General features: G+C 34.8%; 1 protein-coding gene across 7 annotated transcripts in view; it reads right to left on the bottom strand.

The window, feature by feature from the left end:
* The window catches only part of LOC124233824 (R3H domain-containing protein 1-like), a 181,140-nt gene that overhangs the window by 59,848 nt on the left and 103,335 nt on the right, over positions 1-17,957 (bottom strand). For all 7 annotated transcript variants that reach the window (XM_046651060.1, XM_046651059.1, XM_046651061.1 and 4 more), the window contains 5 exons: positions 15,852-16,106; positions 12,453-12,604; positions 9,045-9,146; positions 6,212-6,505; positions 29-152 (listed from right to left, as the gene is read on the bottom strand). In XM_046651060.1, coding sequence (XP_046507016.1) covers positions 29-152; positions 6,212-6,505; positions 9,045-9,146; positions 12,453-12,604; positions 15,852-16,106 — 927 coding nt within the window. The remainder of the gene's footprint in view (positions 1-28; positions 153-6,211; positions 6,506-9,044; positions 9,147-12,452; positions 12,605-15,851; positions 16,107-17,957) is intronic.

Below are 17,957 nucleotides of genomic sequence, written 5' to 3'. Positions count from 1 at the left end.
AATTCACGACCTGAGAAATACTACTCACCTGTCTGCTGTGCAGGCTGTGGCAGTGCTTGGTTTAGATGGGAATTGTAATGGACAGAAGGGAGTGGGCGATACTGAGGTTGACTGGAGTGATAGTGGCCTGGAGCACAGTAACAGGCTGGCATCTAGGATAAGTATCGAGGGAAAAAAACGAATTTTATCCACAATGGAAATTTTTTTCTGTGAGAAACATAAGAGTATAATGAATAATAATTCTTTTCAACACTAATCACCTGAAAACTGATTTCCTTAGCTTTACTTGAACTTAAAATTTAAAAAAAAAGTCCAAACATGTAAGACACCTATCAATACTGTATGCTCACCAATCAGATGCAGTAGATTTTAATTTTTTGGCCATATTTGTTTCAGATTTTCCTTCCTCTCTTTTACAAAACTAAACGCTACTGAAATAGCTAAAGGCTCACTCCAATATTCCTTTGCTCTATATTCCACAGAAAAAGCATTATCCTGTAGTTGGTGTATATCATTCCTATAAATGTTTTAAAACTTCTACTATACGTAACTTCATGCAACTTATTTTGCAATTAACATTGTATTTGAGACTTATCTTGGTTGAAACATGTACACTGGCTCACTCAATTTAACTGCTGAATAGAAATCATTGTGTAAATAAGCCAGTTTATCCATTCCCAAACTAAGGGACAGTTGCACTGGTTCCATTCTTTGATTTTTCTCACATTTCTAATGCAAATTAAAATGCCAATACAAATTTTATTTGTCAATTATAACTTAATAAAGCTGGGAAAAAATGCCAATAAAACTAGCTTGATTTATTTTTTCTTCCAGAGCTATTTATATCAGTTATAAATTTCTCTTAATCTGACTTAGTTTGGGGTCTAAAATAAACAATTAATCCAGTGATGTAGAAGTATGTGGTAAGTCAACTTTATTAGGTTCGTGGGCTCTCTTAGGTTCTGCTCCTCTGACTGGATACTTCTAAAAGAACACAGATCTGTGGAGATCTTAAAGAGTGCCCATTTCATCTGGAAACCAGCCAAGCACAGAATTTCTATTCATTTGTAAGCCAAAAACCGCCTAAATTTACTGTAATATTCTTCTGTTTCTGAAACATTTGACACAATACATATGTGATCCCGTAATTTTTCTTGGCGGTATCAGAAAGCAATAGGTATATACTGATTTCCATAACTATAAATTTCAGTACGTATATGTATAAATAATACATTCTTTTCTCCTCTTAATTAAAAAAAAGACATCACTGTTTATGGCAAAAATTATAACAATATTTTTTGTTTATAAATACATATTGTATGTACATGCAATATATATGACAATAGCACAAACAATGGAGAGAGGGTAAATGGAATTATACTGCTAATGACTAGTATATTTTACTTGCAGTTTCATATGAACTCCAAGTAGATTGTGATAAGCAAAAGATACATATCATAGTCCCTAAAGAAACCACACAAACACAAGATTCAAAGAGCTACAGATAAAAAGGCAATAGAAGAAATAATATGGAACATTAAAGGAGGTCAAATAATACAAAAGGCAGGAAAAGCAGCAGGTAGGAATAAAATACAGATAGGACAAATGAAAAACAAATAGCAATGTGACATACCTACATCTAACCATGCCCATAGATATATTAAAAATAAAAGAACTAGACACTCCAATCAGACTGGATAAAACAGCAAAAACCAACTACATACTATACGTAAAAGACAATTTAAATACAAAGGTTGCAAATAAGAGGATGGAAAAAGACATACCATTTAAATGCTAATTAAAAGAATGACGAAGCCATTATATTAAAGTCAGATAAAATAAGTTTCAAGATAAGACAGAGAAAAACATTTCATAATGATGAAGCAATATATCAGGAAGACATGATAAATATAAGGTACAGGTTCAAATACTATTAAAAAATGACAGCATTTAAGGTAGAAATAGACAAATCCACTATCATCTATTAATAGAACCAGACAAAAATTACATAAGGATGTAAAAGATCTGAAAGACGCTATTAATCACATTGACTCAACTCACATTTAGAGAATACTAAATGTAAAAACAATAGAATATGAAAGAAATTAAAGATGATCTAGGTAAATGGAAAGCCATCCCATGTAAGATGGGAAGATTCAGTATTGTTCAGATAGCAATAACACCCAAAGCAATCTACAGATTCAATGCAATCCCTATCCAAATTCCAATGGCCTCTTTTGCAGAAATGGAAAAGTTGATCCTCAAATTCATATGGAATTGCAAAAGACTTGAAGAGCCGAAACAATCTTGAAAAAGAACAGGGTTGGAGGACTCACATTTCCTGATTTAAAACTTACTACAAACATACAGTAATAAAACAGTGTAGAATTGGCATAAAGATAGAACAGTTTAAAACTGAGAGTGCAGAAATAAACTCTTACATCTATGGTCAACTGATACTCAACAAAGGTACCAAGACTATTTAATGGGAAAAGAATAGTGTCTTCAACAAATGATGCTGAAACTAATAGACATACACATGCAAAAGAATGAAGCTGGATCTTTACCTCATATCATATACAAAACTTAACTCAAAATGGAAAAACGACCTAAATATAGGAGATAAAACCATAAAACTCACAGAAGAAAACATAGGGATAAATCTTCATGACCTTGGATTTTAGCAAAGGATTCTTAGATATGACACCAAAAGCAGGAGCAACAAAATGAAAAAGTGGATAAAGTGGACTTAATCAAAATTAAAAAACTTTTGTGCATTAAAGACACCATCAAGAAAATGAAAATACAACCTACACAATGGGTAAATATACTTGCAAATCACACATCTGATAAGGGTCTAGTACCCAGAATATATAAGGAACTCTTACAACTCAGTAACAAAAAGACAAAAGCCTGATTACAAATAGGCAAAGGATTTAAACAGACATCTCTCCAAAGAAGATATACAATGGCCAAGAAGCACAGGAAAAGATGATCAACATCACTAATCATTAGGAAAATGCAAGTCAAAAGTACAACGAGATACCAACTTCACACCCACAGGATGGCTATAGTAATAATGATGATGATGATGATAATAATAATAATAATAAAAGGTAAAAAACAAGTGCTGGCAAGGATGTAGAGAAATTGGAACCTTTACATATTGTAGGTGGGAATATAAAATGGTCCAGACACTGTGGAAACAGTTCGGCAGTTCCTCAAAAAGTTAAACAGAATTACCATAAGATCCAGCAATTTTACAACTAGGTATATACCCAAAGGAATGAAAACAGATACTCAAACAAATATATGTACCTACCTGTTCATAAGAGCACTATTCACAATAGGCAAAAGGTGGAAAAAGATGGATTTGATTGCAAATCCAGCAAGAGTTGAAAAGATGAACAAACTGTGGTATGTACATGCAACGGCATATCATTCAGACAATATGAGAAATGAAGTAGTGATACAGGCTACAATGTGGATTAACTCTGATACATTATATTAAAGAAGCCAGACACAGAAGGTAACATATTGCATGATTCCATTAACACGAAGTACCCAGAATAGGTAAATCCATAGAGACAGAATGCAGATTAGTGGTTGCAGAGGCTGGAAGGGTGAGGGGAACGGGAAGCAATTGCTTAATGGGTACAGAGTTTTCTTTTGGGGTGATGAAAATGTTTTGGAACTAGAGAGAGGTGATGGCTGCAAAACATTGTGAATGTACTGAATGTCATTGCATTTTTCACTTAAAAGTGGTTAATTTTACGTTATGTAAACTTTATCTCAATTAAAAAAATGAAAAAACAAAAAACCCACGAAACACTAAAATGATAGAATACAAATTTTTTTCAAGTACACATGAATCATCCCCCAAGAGACTAGATGCTGGGACAAAAAATAAGACTCAACAGATTACAAAACACTGAAATCTTAAACAGGATCCCTGAGGTCATGGAATTAAAATAGAAATCAGTAACAATAAGAGATCTAGAAAGCTCCCAAATATGTGGAAATTAAACAACACACTTCTAAATAAGTCATGGGTCAAAAAAGTGACACACAAAAAAGAGAGAAAATATTTTGCACTAAATGATAACAAAACACAACATATCCAAATTTGTGGAATGCAGCTAAGATGGTGCTTATTTTCGAAAAGAAGGACAATCTAAAATCACTGATCTATGCTTCTACCTAAGAAGCTAGAAACAAAGAAGCAAATTAAACCTAAAATGGGTAGGAAGAATAATAACAGCGAAAGCAGAAATAGTTCAAATAGAAAATGAATAATAAAATCAATGAAATTCTGAGTTGGTTTTTGAAGAACATCAACAGAATTGATAAATCTCTAGTTAAACTAATAAAGGAAAAGGGAGAAGACTGAAATTACCAATATCAGGAATTACAGAGGTGATACCACTATAGATCCTAAAGATATTAAAAGTTTAATAAGGGTATATATGCCAATAAATTCGACAACATGAATGAAATTGATACAAACTACCTAATCAGATCCAAAAAGAAACAGGAAATTGGAATACTTCTGTACCTACTGAGAAATTTAATATGTAATTTAAAATCTTCCCCACCAAAAAACTCCTCATCCAGATGGATTTATTAGTGAATTCTAGCAAACATTTAAGAAGAAATAGTATCACTCCTACACAAATTCTTTTAGAAAATAAAGGAAGGAACAATATCTAACTCATTTTTAGGTATCACCCTGACACTATAACCTGAAAAGGACATCATATGCCAACTACAGACCAATATCCTTCATGAACATACTCGCAAAAATCCTTAAGAAAATATTAACAAATTGAATCCAGCAATATATAAAAAAGGTATCATGAACAGGTGGGGTATGTTCCAGAAATGAGAGGTTAATTTAACATTCAAAAGTCAGTCAACATAATTCGCTATTAATAGAGTAAAGGGGTAAAAAAAAATCACATGATCACTTCAATAGATGCAGAAAACCATTTCACAAGATTTAATACCCATTCACGGTAAAGACTCTCAGCAAACCAGAAACAAGAGGATTTCCTCAACCTGATAGAGGGCATGTACAAAAACCCCACAGAGGGGCTGGCCCCCTGGCTGAGTGGTTAAGTTCGCGCGTTCTGCTGCAGGCGGCCCAGTGTTTCGTTGGTTTGAATCCTGGGCACGGACATGGCACTGCTCATTAGGCCACGCTGAGGCAGCATCCCACATGCCACAACTAGAAGCACCCACAACAAAGAATACACAACTATGTACTGGGGGACTTTGGGGAGAAAAACAAAAAAAATAAAATCTTAAAAAAAAAAAACCAAAAAACCCCCCACAGATATTATCACCACTGATGGTGAAAGACTGAATGCTTTCCCCTAAGATCGGAAACAAGGAAGAATATGTACTTTCAAAACTTATTTTTAAGCTAATACACCGATTCTAGGGATTTTACTTCCACCTGTTGGGCTGTAAATATACTCAACATTGGAGCTCCTAGCTAATGCAACAAGGCAAGAAAAAGAAAAGGCATGTAGACTGAAAAGGATAATGTATGTAGAAATAACCTATGTAGAAAATCCTAAGCAGTCTACAAAAAAGTACTAGAATAATTGAATTCAGAAAGTCCATAGGATACAAGATTAATATACTAAAATCAACTTCTACACTAGCAATTAACAGAAAATTAAATTTAAAAATAATCTCTTTTAGAATATTATTTAAAAACATTAAGTACTATATATTTAATAAAATATATGTATACTTCTATAATGAAAATTACAAAATACTGTTAAGAAAAATTAAGGAAGATCTAAGTAAGTGGAGAGAGAACATGTTCTTGCATTGGAAGATTCAATAGAGTTAAAATGTTAATTCTTCCCAAACTGATCTCCTTCTTGAAATGCATCATTTTATTTTTATAATGCATTTACCTTATTGGTTTCTCTTAAGCTCAATAAAACAAAACAAACCTCTCAGAGTCAGAAGGAAAGTCAAAGGTCACACGGTTTAACCATCCTATTGAAGTGTCTACCTGTCATGTGGTTGTCTAGCATGCACTACAAAATCTACAGAGAAGGGAAGATGACAACAAGCTTGTTTACACATTTTTACAAATTCTCTCCATGTGAAATTAAAAATACACGGTCTAACGTTAAAGCTGATCTTAAATGAGAGGATTCCATGGGAGAGAAAAGATGACAAACCAATGTACCTGTGGTGAGGGCTGCTGAATATATCCCTGCTGCTGGAGCACAGGCTGGCTGACAGGATGACCAGAGGCAGAATAGCCAGCAGTAGGGACTGGCTGCCCAGGAGGTAGGGGAGGAGGAGGAGGAGGAGGCGGTGGTGGTGGTGGTGGTGGAGGGGCTGCCGTCACGATATAACCAGACTGCTGTGGAGACTGAAGAACAACAGTGGACTGGAACATGGTGGCATGAGGGTCAGAACCATCTGCAGATGGCTGGCGGGCAAGACTCATGTGGCTAAACTGAGACCCAAGGTTGTCCTGTTAAAAAAGAGAAAAGTCAGAAATCAGTAAGTTTTCCATATGGAGACCAGACTTATGAAAAAAAAATATTTCATACATTTTAAGATGAGTTGCAGTAGGTATATATTACGGAAATCATACATCTACAACAGACACATTCTAATAAAAGAACAGCTTCAAGAAAATTAGAACTCTAAGACATGAAGGTAGGACTATTACAATGTCCTCATTACAAATTACTTACGAAATATATCTAATGGAAATGTATAGCATGCAGAAAAGAGCTGAGTATAACAACATTCCACAATAAAAAATGAAAAGACACTTATTTAAATGAAGATTAAAGGCACATTAGGACGTGGAAGGGAAACTGAACACTTTTATATTACACAATTAACATTTTCTGAAAGGTCTTCAAAGACCAGTAAGTAGCAAGGCACAGTACTAATCACTTTTCGCTTTAAATCATTGCTCCTCTTCTCAGAGGGCAAGATTCAGGTTCCATGCATCTTTGTAATTCCTATCACATCAATCAAATATACTAGCAGGAATTAAATAAAATATATAAAATCCATGCACCCTGGTCTTCTAATCTCTCAAGAATAATTTGGCCATAAATTCTATTCTTCCCTAGTGTTTCTCAGTCTGTTCCTTAAGTCAGATGTTAGACAAATGTAATCCAGATGGCAGTTTCTTACTGCTTTCGCTGCTTGGTGAGCAGGCCAACGGTGCCCAGCCAAGATAGGGTTATGATTTATATGCCATCTGACAAATGCTTCTCTAATTCAACAGTGTAAGGGCCAGTTCTGACAAGTCTAGACAATATTAACTGAAATGACAATAAAGGGGTTAAAATGGCATTTCTCTGCTCCCAAGGAGCTACAGACTGACAACGATATATACCAATTTTGTTAAAGGGAAAAATTTGAAAAAAAGGTTACTTAAAAAATTGTGGCAATTAAGCTGTCAGATCAAAGTTGACATGTCTATAATTTCTATAGTCTCCTGGTTTTTGCAAAGTAAATTAAGGCAATGGAGAAGATAAGGGATTGAAAAAGGAAAACGTGATTTAATGATTGAAAATATATGGCTTTATTTTTCTGAAATGGTTGCTCTGACATACTCCAGCACTATTCACTTAATTCAATGAGTAGATTCAAAAGGGAAAAATATACCTAAATATACCTACTAGCTGTAATTACAAAGTAACATGATCAAATATTTTAAAAAGAGATACCATAACTATCACCACCATCAGAGTCATCTTGGCAAAGTCATTTTCTTATTCCAACAATCTGCGATTTCTCTAAACATTTTTGAGGCTTTTATGCTATTCTTTTTAATGTTGTCAACCTTCTTAATGTTAGCAAAATTTCATTTTTTCAGACTGGAAGTGATTTTTGAAAATCACTCAGAGCCAAGGCTGATAAATAAGGTTACCCTCAGCTCAAAGCAAAAACAGCCCCAATAAAACAAAACGTTTCTAAAGTGTCAAGTGATTTTAAGATATAGCTTATAATTTAATTTGAAAGCAGTTTCAAAAATATGATAGCCATATAGTCTGAAAAATATCAGCATCATTGAAAAAAGTATATCGGCTCTTAGGCAGACTTGTTTTTTTTTTTTTTTTTTTTTTTTTGCTGAGGAAGACTCACCCTGAGCTAACATCTGTTGCCAATCTTCCTCTTTTTGTATGTGAGCTGCCATCACAGCATGGCCACTGACAGACTAGTGGTATACAGTCCATGCCTAGGAACCAAACCCAGGCCACCAAAGAAGAGCGCGACAAACTTAACCACTAGGTCACTGGGGCTGGCCCGGGAGACTCATTTTAAGGGAAGGAAATAACATTTATTCAATACCTCTTTCATGTTAGGCACTGTGCAGGAGGTACTTTACATTATTGTCTCATATGCTTAGTAACAATAGATGGTCACACAGAGAACACATGGCAGTGGAGGCCCTGAGCTTTTATAGAGAAGTATAAACTTGGGGCATCCTTTGAATTAAAGAGGGTACCATTACTTTATAGTCATGGATCAAATATCTAGGAATATTCTTCTTTGGAAATGTATTTAGAGGCATGTCTGACGCAGTTGTAATCTCCTATTCACCCTAATAACTGGTACTAAGTCTACTGCACCCATGGGACTGCAGAAAGAATAGAAAGCCTAAACCCAGATGACAGCTGAGCTGCCACCCCAGGACTGCACAGACCTGCACTGACCTCAATGAGAAAAGTAGCTAAAATATCTTAGGCCTAGAATAGCCGACCTGAAAACTACTTCATTATAAAATATATTTTATTATAAAAATATAAATCTTCAGGAAAAGATTAGGGTTTATAAAATAACTGTAGTAAGCCAATATAACTTATTTTATGGAAGAGAAAAAATTAATTTATTTCTAATACAAGCTAGAAATACTTTTTCAGTATATATGCATCCCTGACTTAAAAAAAAAATCACAAAAGATCAAATCACATAATCACATTCACGAGCATTCAGCACACATCCATCCACAGAAACAACGCAGGAGGTGAATAGAGATATAGTACCACGGAGTATTGCTGGGTGGGTGAGACTGGCAGGAGCGGGGATGGGTAAGGGACTGTAGAGTACTGAACAGGCTGTGAAGAGGACTGCAGAGGACGAACAGGCTAAGAAATAACAGGTTGGCAAACAACGTTAATGTCAGAAGAATTGCATAAAATGGAACACTTTTTTTTGGCAATAGTTTAAATGCATTTATAAAGTCACCTTAAGTAGAACAATATAGGAAACAATAAAAACATTGCTAAATGAAGAAACTCTACATGGTAAAATTCTTGAGAACATACCTATACTTAAATTTAATACATAATTAGAAAGATAAGTTTTTCATAAAAATATTTCTCAGAGTCTCTGAAACAGGTACTTTAGACATTTCAAATCCTATTATCTAACCAAGACCCCTGGGTTAAGTCAGTAAAAGCAAAACCACGTCTCCTTACTTCCTGATTTGATAAAGGGGCTGCTCTCCTTAATAAGATAACACTAAAGAATAAAAGAAAAACTTCACTCATTCTTATTATCAGACAGTAATAACTTAAAGAATGCCAATTAACCTCTCAATTCGATAAAGCATGATTAGATACTCTTTTGGAACCAAAGTGTCTAAATTTTAGCAATTCTTTAAGAAAAATGTACTGTGGGTACCATTAAGAATAGCCTAAAGAACAACACACACATACATACAGACACAGGCACACACACACACACACAGATCTCTTTTATATAAGGAAGATAAACACATTTTTCTTATAACTAAAAATTTCTATTGAGACCACATGTTAGGAGCCGAGAAACTGGTTACTTGAAATTTTTCCACTAATGAAATACTTCTGCATTTCAGGAAAAAAAAAGTTTTGTTTCCTGAGGGCATTCAAAAAAGAGGTGTTTTAAAAAATGAAAAATGTTGTAATCATTTCTAAATCTTGGGGAATAGAGCTGGCCATCAAGAGGCTAACAATGACATCTGATTTATTCTCTCAATTTTACATTTCTGTAGTTTATTACAGAGGGGTAATGTACATATTGGCTTAAAGACTATCTTAATCCCCTTTATAGGTGGAAATCAGGCAGGTAAGTTAAGTGATCTGTAGACAGCTGTGTAAGTAAGCAGTGGAGAAACCCAGGTAATTTTATCTAATGAAAATCCTTTACTTTTGGTTAAAATGTATACACACGAATCTCCTGCTGGACACTATTTCCAAAGAGAAGACTTTAAAAATGTAAAATTACCTAAATGAGTAAGATTGCCCAGGGAGTAATCTAAATAAGGAGAAATTCTTGTGAGAACTAAGATGTATAATGAGTTGCACCTTTATCACAAAATCAACACAAGAGTTTCTAAAAAATCAAAGGCTTAGATTAGCTTAGAATCCCAAAAAATCTAGAATTAAAGTAAAAGTACTAAAAAAAGTAAAAGCTGAAAGACCTATAGAGTAGCCACTGGTTCCTCACTAACCTCTTGACTAGAAATTAGTAGGCTTTCTAATGGATGGCAGCATGCATTATACTAAATGAGGCACGATAGCTTTAGAACTTCCAAGGGGAGGCTATTCGATGTGTTATTAAGTCAGACAACCATTAAGACATAACTTTTTTCCAGACAATTTGACCTACTATGTAAGTGTCAGATGAAACAAAACCTTTAGTCTGCTAGGAGATAAAAGACAGAAGAGTTCTATGAGCACCAATGGCATAAATGAATGCCTGCCAGAGTGTCAAGTAGTAATGAGAAAAATGTGGGCTAGAAGACTGGCCGATCAAAGTGGAATTCTGACACCACTTAGAAAGAAAAAAACCTTAGCAACTCCCTTTTCCTACTTAAATTGCAACTGGCTGCAAAACAACATCCACTTAAAGTGACTGGTTTCAAGAAACGTAGCCTGTCCTAAGGCTTTGGAAGCCATGGCATTATTTTGTTTGGTTATTTGAGATTTCATGGATGGATTACCTTAGTGTGCAAAAGATAGCTATTGAGTATCATTTGTTCATCAGTTCTCTGTTTTTGTATCTGAGGATGAATTATCAGAAACACCTGAAGCAATGCCAGGAAAATCAGCCATGGAGTTTGATGCATACCCCAAGGTTTCAAATTACAGCCCATTACGGCATCTATTTCTAAACTAAGCTGTCTACACCTTCACTTAGGATTGTCTTTTATAACTAAATCAGATAAAGTTATTTCTAAGAGATAATAATCTGAGATATACAACCAAAGACAAACCCTTAGAACTTTTTGAAGCTGCCAGACTAACATTATTTCCACTGAATGAAATGCAATGAAAATCAGTCCTTTTAAAGTTCCTGGTGAAATACACAGCACTGCAAAGACAACTGCATGACAGCAAAAGGAAAGGGAAACTCCAGGACAAGGCTGAATGAAGCCAAGGCAGAGAAGGCCAGGGAGGGCACTTCTTGTAGCCTAAGATGTTACCTGGATGTATGAAATAAAATGGGGTTGGGAAGTGGATATGGGAGTCTTTGGAAATAGTTTTAGGCAATTCACTCTACCTATATGAATTCATCTGGTGGTCTTAGAAGTGCATCAAAACCATAGAGGTCTTTCTACTTTAGATAAACTGCGTTGCCCAGTATCAGAAGTCTTAACTGCGAGAGGAACAATTATTTTCATGACTTTCAAAATATTTGAGAACTTGATCAAACTGCTCATACATTCTTCACCCCTGCAATACAAATGATATAAATTCCCATGTCCTCACTAGAGGAATATTTAGATAGTCTTACAGGGAAAAAGAGGTATAACTGTACAAACTGTCTTTAATATGTTACACAATTTTTAACAGATGGAATGAAAGTATAAGAGTTTACACTGGTATAAATCAAGTTCTGCAAGGATGAATAACACATCTATAGGGGAAAAGCCTGAATGTGAAAATGTATGTGTAAACTCTAAGTGTTTATATCCAAATTCAAAATATTAATAACTGTGCTTTTGGTAATTCTAACTCAGAATGTTTTTGCCTCTATCATTCTAGGGCAGGTGGAATGGAGAGCACCTTGCAGAACTTGAGCAACTCAACTCAGTTTCTTCTGACTGCTTATCTGTTGACTCTTAAACCAACTCACTGCTTATTGGGATAATGAACAATCTTAGTGTTTTCTTTTATTCCTATCATCCACTTCTTGCTATTATGAAATGGGGATAAAATACTCACCACACAGGCCCATGAGATATAAAATTCCCTTCTTTCCAATATATATTCTGTATTTATTGGCTGAAAAGCCCCTGAAGTTAACTTCTCTTCCTATGAGGAGTGAGTGGGACACCGCTGGTGGAGAATATTTAAAGTTCTAAGAGATACTTACTCAGGCTATCTCAATTATAATTAGTGAATTTAGTCCCAAATATGCAAAGGCAGGTGAACTTAGCATTATGTAATCGTGGATATGTGCACCTGTGAGAAAATGTGATTAGCTGCTTGTTGTTGAGGTGGTGGGGGTGGCAGAGGTGGCTGAGGAGGTCCAGGCACTTGGGTTCTAACTGGTTGTTGAGTCATAGGAGGATTATACACAACTGGACTCCCATCTGGGTTTATAAAGGGCTGACCTGAAAAATTAAAAAAGGAGGAAAAAAATCGTTTACAATAGAGATCGAAAATAGGTCATTCTACTAACAATTTACAACACATTTCTACAATCTTTATTCACAACTCCAAAAGCCTCAAGTTTCTGAAAACCAAAAGATTTCCTTGGCTTGGGAAGCCAAGTCTGACATTACATGAGGTATTAATAGTCTTTATTTTTCCCACTTAGAGTAAATATTCAAAAGTTTTGCTGCAGTGTTTTACTATAGGGGTGCTGCTCCAGAACCTACTGAAGCCGTTTTATAGTACATTGTATTTTCCAAAAAACTCTGAATTCTGAAACACATTTTGCTCAAGGGATTCAGTTATAGGACTGCGGTCCAGTGGCAATGCAATACATTTCAGTTTGAAGAAAAACATGCTTCACTTGGGATACTCAGAAATTATTAACTGGCCTCTATTAGGCAGTGAGAAATATCTAATTTACAGGCCACACTACAGGTATTCAATAAATTAAATCTACATGAAAGTTAAAATGGTTGACAGTTTCAAATTTCAAATTGTGGACTTGACAGCAGTGTCCTTATTTTATGACTTCTAACTTGCAAAAAGTTGTAAATAATTTTTAAATTCTAAATAATTTCCTAAAATAATTTCTTTTTAATTCCAGTGAACTTTACTCATAGATAGGAGATAAAATTAGGGAGAACTTTAGTATTAATTTTGAGGCTTGTTCTTATTGCTTACTAATTATTGGGAGGATATATACACACACTTTTTTTTAGGGATTTGTTCTTATTTATTTCTTATTTTTCCTTCTTCTCCCCAAAGCCCCCCAGTACACAGTTGTATATCTTAGTTGTGGGTCCTTCTAGTTGTGGCATGTGGGACACCGCCTCAGCATGGCCTGATGAGCGGTGCTAGCACTGTGCCCTGGATCTGAACTGGCGAAACCCCCGGGCCGCTGAAGCAGAGTGTGCAAACTTAACCACTCGGCCATGGGGCCGGCCCCTATTGGGAGGATATTTTAAGTAACTAAGCAAAATAAATTTACTCTCTTTCTCTAACACATATATTCTGAAAAACTTTTTCTTTATTATATAAAAGTAGTATTTTTATTATGGGAAAATAACTGACAAATAGAGATCCAAAAGAAAATACGTCCCCCGAAATCTCATAGTTTACAATTTGGATACTTTCTTCCAGACTTTTTTCAATGTGTATATATATAAAGAGATTCAAAGATTAGTATTTTTCCTTACTATACACCAGATTATTTTTTAAAAAAGAAAGGGCTATGTGAAATAAACTGACCATTGACTATGATACCCATTTGGAATGGGAAGAATACAGAAGAAAATAAGAGAAATTTGACTGAATAATATTTGCTTAAAGTGCCTTCAAAAAATCCTTTCTTCTATGGTAAATCTCTATTTTTTTTGTAAACTGATGACAAATAATAAAATAATATTTGGGAGAGAAGAATACACTGTTCCCTTACTATCAAGTGGGAAAAGTCCTCCAAAATCAAATTACTCTCCTCAGTTTCCTGATAATTTATGTGATGGTTAGAGATACCTAAAAACAAGTCATACTGAGTATTTATTAACAAATAATTTTGAAAAAAAATGGTAGAGAAAATTTGAGTGAAAGCACATTTAAAAGTAACTTAAAGACTGTCTAAAAAACATTGAATGAGTTGTAACGCTGCTCTCAAAAAGCCAAGAGATCACTTTTGGACTCAATTAAAATTAAGAATACAATTCAGTTTCAAGTAGATCAGTTTTTCACTCTGTCAATACCTACTCAACTGAATCTTTCATGTTACCAGAAACATACTAACTAATGTGTTTTGAATAAAATACAACAGGAAGTAAAATAGATATTTTCTCTTTTGAGGAAGATTAGCCCTGAGCTAACTGCTGCCTATCCTCCTCTTTTTGCTGAGGAAGACTGGCTCTGAGCTAACATCCATGCCCATCTTCCTCTACTTCATACGTAGGACGCCTACCACAGCATGGCATTTGCCAAGCGGTGCCATGTCCGCACCTGGGATCCGAAGCGGCGAACCCCGGGCCGCTGAGAAGTGGAACGTGTGAACTTAACCACTGCGCCATTGGGCCGGCCCCTAAGTCTATGAAGTTTTAAGGAAGGTTATCAAATGATTTAAGGTTGTTTTCATTATCTTACCAAACGATTGGGTTACGTTATTTTGAATAGAAACCAAGATTTCTTGTAATCTTTTAAAAAAATCACGTTTTCTTTATGTAAGTCATTTTTGCCAATATACATAATGAAATGTATTATGATTGCAGCTTTTTAATCTCTCCAAGGTTTGGTTTCCATATCTGTAAATGGGGATTTCACCTAACAGGGCTGTTAAAAAGATAATTAATAATGTATTTAAAGTATCTAACATAGTACAAGCCACAAAGTAGATGCTCAATAAATGCAAATTATCTAATTGCAAAGATTATGTGTTGTCAATATTAATTCATACTGACTACCTGTTTTCTTTTACTAACAAGATGTCCTTTTAGTATTTCCTCAGTAGAAAACAATTACATATTTAGAAGGACAATTACCTACAAGCTCTTTGCACTTCACTATATAATGAGTAAGAGCTCTTAACTTTCTCCTTCTTCATGAAATGCATACTATTTTCCCCAAGATAAAAATTGTTTTATCAAATAAAGCTCTTTCAAAGGTGGTTGTCTCATTTCTAGGAAACGAATTTTTTTTTTTTTTTTTTTTAAAGATTGGCACCTGAGCTAACAACTGTTGCCAATCTTTTTTTCTTTTTTCCCCCCTGCTTTATCTCCCCAAACCCCCCACCGTACACAGTTGTATATCTTAGTTGCAGGTCCTTCTAGTTGTGGGATGTGGGACGCCACCTCAACATGGTCTGACGAGCGGTGCCATGTCCGCGCCCAGGATCCGAACCCTGGGCTGCCACAGCGGAGCGCGAGAACTTAACCACTTGGCCATGGAGCCGGCCCCTGAATTGTTTTTTTATGTATAGTTAGGCCATTATTTTGGCCTCAAAGATGATGTCATGGATGCCACAAAAAATACTTTCTGATATAAATGTCTTTTAATATTTTTTAGCATAAATGTTTTTATTAAAATTCTAGGGAAAATGCTAATTACTCATGAAAAATTAAAAAGCTGACAACACATATACAGAAAATACATTTAATATGTATTCTTTAATTTTAAGATAATTCCTGATATCTCAACTGAAATAAACACCTTTTTCTGGATACCAACCTGTTTGTGGGTTGATCAGAATACTGCCAGGTGGTATGCCTGCCGCTTCCAAGGGAAGCAAAAAGAAGCTAGTGCTAGGAGGTGCGACTTGCCCATTTAGGCCACCATCAAAGGAAAGAGAACTATGAGTGCTGACAGTTGGATAGACGACAGGTGCGCCATGAGAAGACTGGCTGAGAGCTGTACCTGGAAGAGGCTGCTGGATGTGAGAAAGAGAGCCCGTGGATGACCCTACACTACCAGAAGACTCAGAACCTAGGGGAGGAGTAATGAAAAATATGGATTTTTTAAATCTCATATAAAAATGCAGGTTTCAAATATGTAACAATAAAATTCACATTGCATAACATGCAGTTACCACAGAAAAAGCACTGGTTATTTTTGATTTACTGTACAATTTTGCTTCCCCTCCCCACCATGAACAAGTTTAATAACAGCAAACTGATCACGTAAGTTGTCAGAGAAGTCATAGCCAAAACATGCAACTTAAGCAAGTTTATAATAACACCAGCCACAGACAGCCACAAAAAGCACATCACCCACATTCCCAAAAGGACAAAGTTATGTACATTTTACCTTTTAGATTAATACCTAGGAATATACAGATTATAATTTTCCCCCAGGAAAAAGAACTTAGCACAGCCAAATGCCCCAAACCTCTTATATCAGAAACCCCTTATCTATAAGAACACAGAAAGATTAAGAGTAGTGTAGAAAATAACAAAAATGATAAATTCTTTATCAAGAGAAACAATTGTCAAGATTCATTGCAGAATTTCATTTTCAGCTCATAATCATAGCATCTTACTAAAATGTAAAGTAAACTTTCAATTTTTTATCAAATCAAGGGACAAAGAGAGCATGAAAAATATTCCAAGTACTTATATTAGTATCAGCTTAAAATTTATTTCTCACTGTACTCAATAAACTGATTTGATAATTTATTTTTAACTGCTTTCGTGCCTGCAATCTATTTTATTTTCTATTACATTGAAACTGAAAATGTCACTGACTTTCAGTATAACAGGTAAAGGTGGAAAATCAGACAATGAAAGAAAGGAAAAGATTTTGAGGATGTATATAGTTAATTAGGTTTTAAGTAAAAATGTTGACTCAGATGGAAAATCAATCAGTTAATGAGTGAAATAAACAAATATGATACACTATACAGAGTGTCTTCCGAAGGATAATTTCTATTTTGAGTTGTGCCAAAATGACTAATGACAAGAACTATATAAAAGATCTTTTTTCTTATTAAAAGAGTTAAATAATATTTCTTTTCATCTCTGAAGATAATACAGATTATAAATAGCACATGTTCTTCAAATGTTTTAATTTGGCAGTGTGTCTAAATGATTTTCCCACAATTCATGAGTAGTTTTTTTCTGTTAGGATGACTAAGTGGCCATTTTTCTAATAAATTCCCATTAGGTACAGATGCAAATTCCTTATATTCACAAAATTTACCTATCTTTAGCAATATTCTATCATATACACTAAGACATTTTTAATATCGACATTGTAAGTTAAAAAGGTGACAAATACCAATCAAAGCCTTAACAACCGAAAGCACTGACTATAGTCAAGAGCTAAAAAAATACTGTCACCTTCAAATACACATCTCTCCCTTCAATTATAATCTGTACAATACCGTATCTGTACAACCCAAACAGGCTAAACAGAGAGTGCCTCTTCTGCTGACTTTCATGCTCATTTTGGGATAAAAATAAAAGATCCTTAAAAGAGATGTGAGCTTCTTTAGTATTGAAGCCAGTTAGTGAAAGTGAAAAGAGAAATGTTATGAGCCTAAATGTTACATACTCTAAAAGCAAAGAAGCTAGGAGAATGAGTATGTTATTAAAATTTCCACTCATTCATAATAATTCCATCATTCTGTTTTACTTTAGTTTTTAAATTCCTCAAAAACTCTTCAGCAATTTTTTTTCTTTCTTTTCTTTTTTTTCTTTTGAGGAAGATTAGCCTTAAGCTAACATCTGCTGCCAATCCTCCTCTTTTTGTGGCGGAAGACTGGCCCTGAGCTAACATCCATGCCCATCTTCCTCTACTTTATATGTGGGACGCCTGCCACAGCATGGCTTGACAAGT

The sequence above is a fragment of the Equus quagga genome, unplaced genomic scaffold (assembly GCF_021613505.1).
Source record: "Equus quagga isolate Etosha38 unplaced genomic scaffold, UCLA_HA_Equagga_1.0 252_RagTag, whole genome shotgun sequence".
NCBI lineage: Eukaryota > Metazoa > Chordata > Mammalia > Perissodactyla > Equidae > Equus > Equus quagga.
Note: the sequence above shows the minus strand (reverse complement) of the source record. Positions and strands in the feature narration are given on the sequence as shown.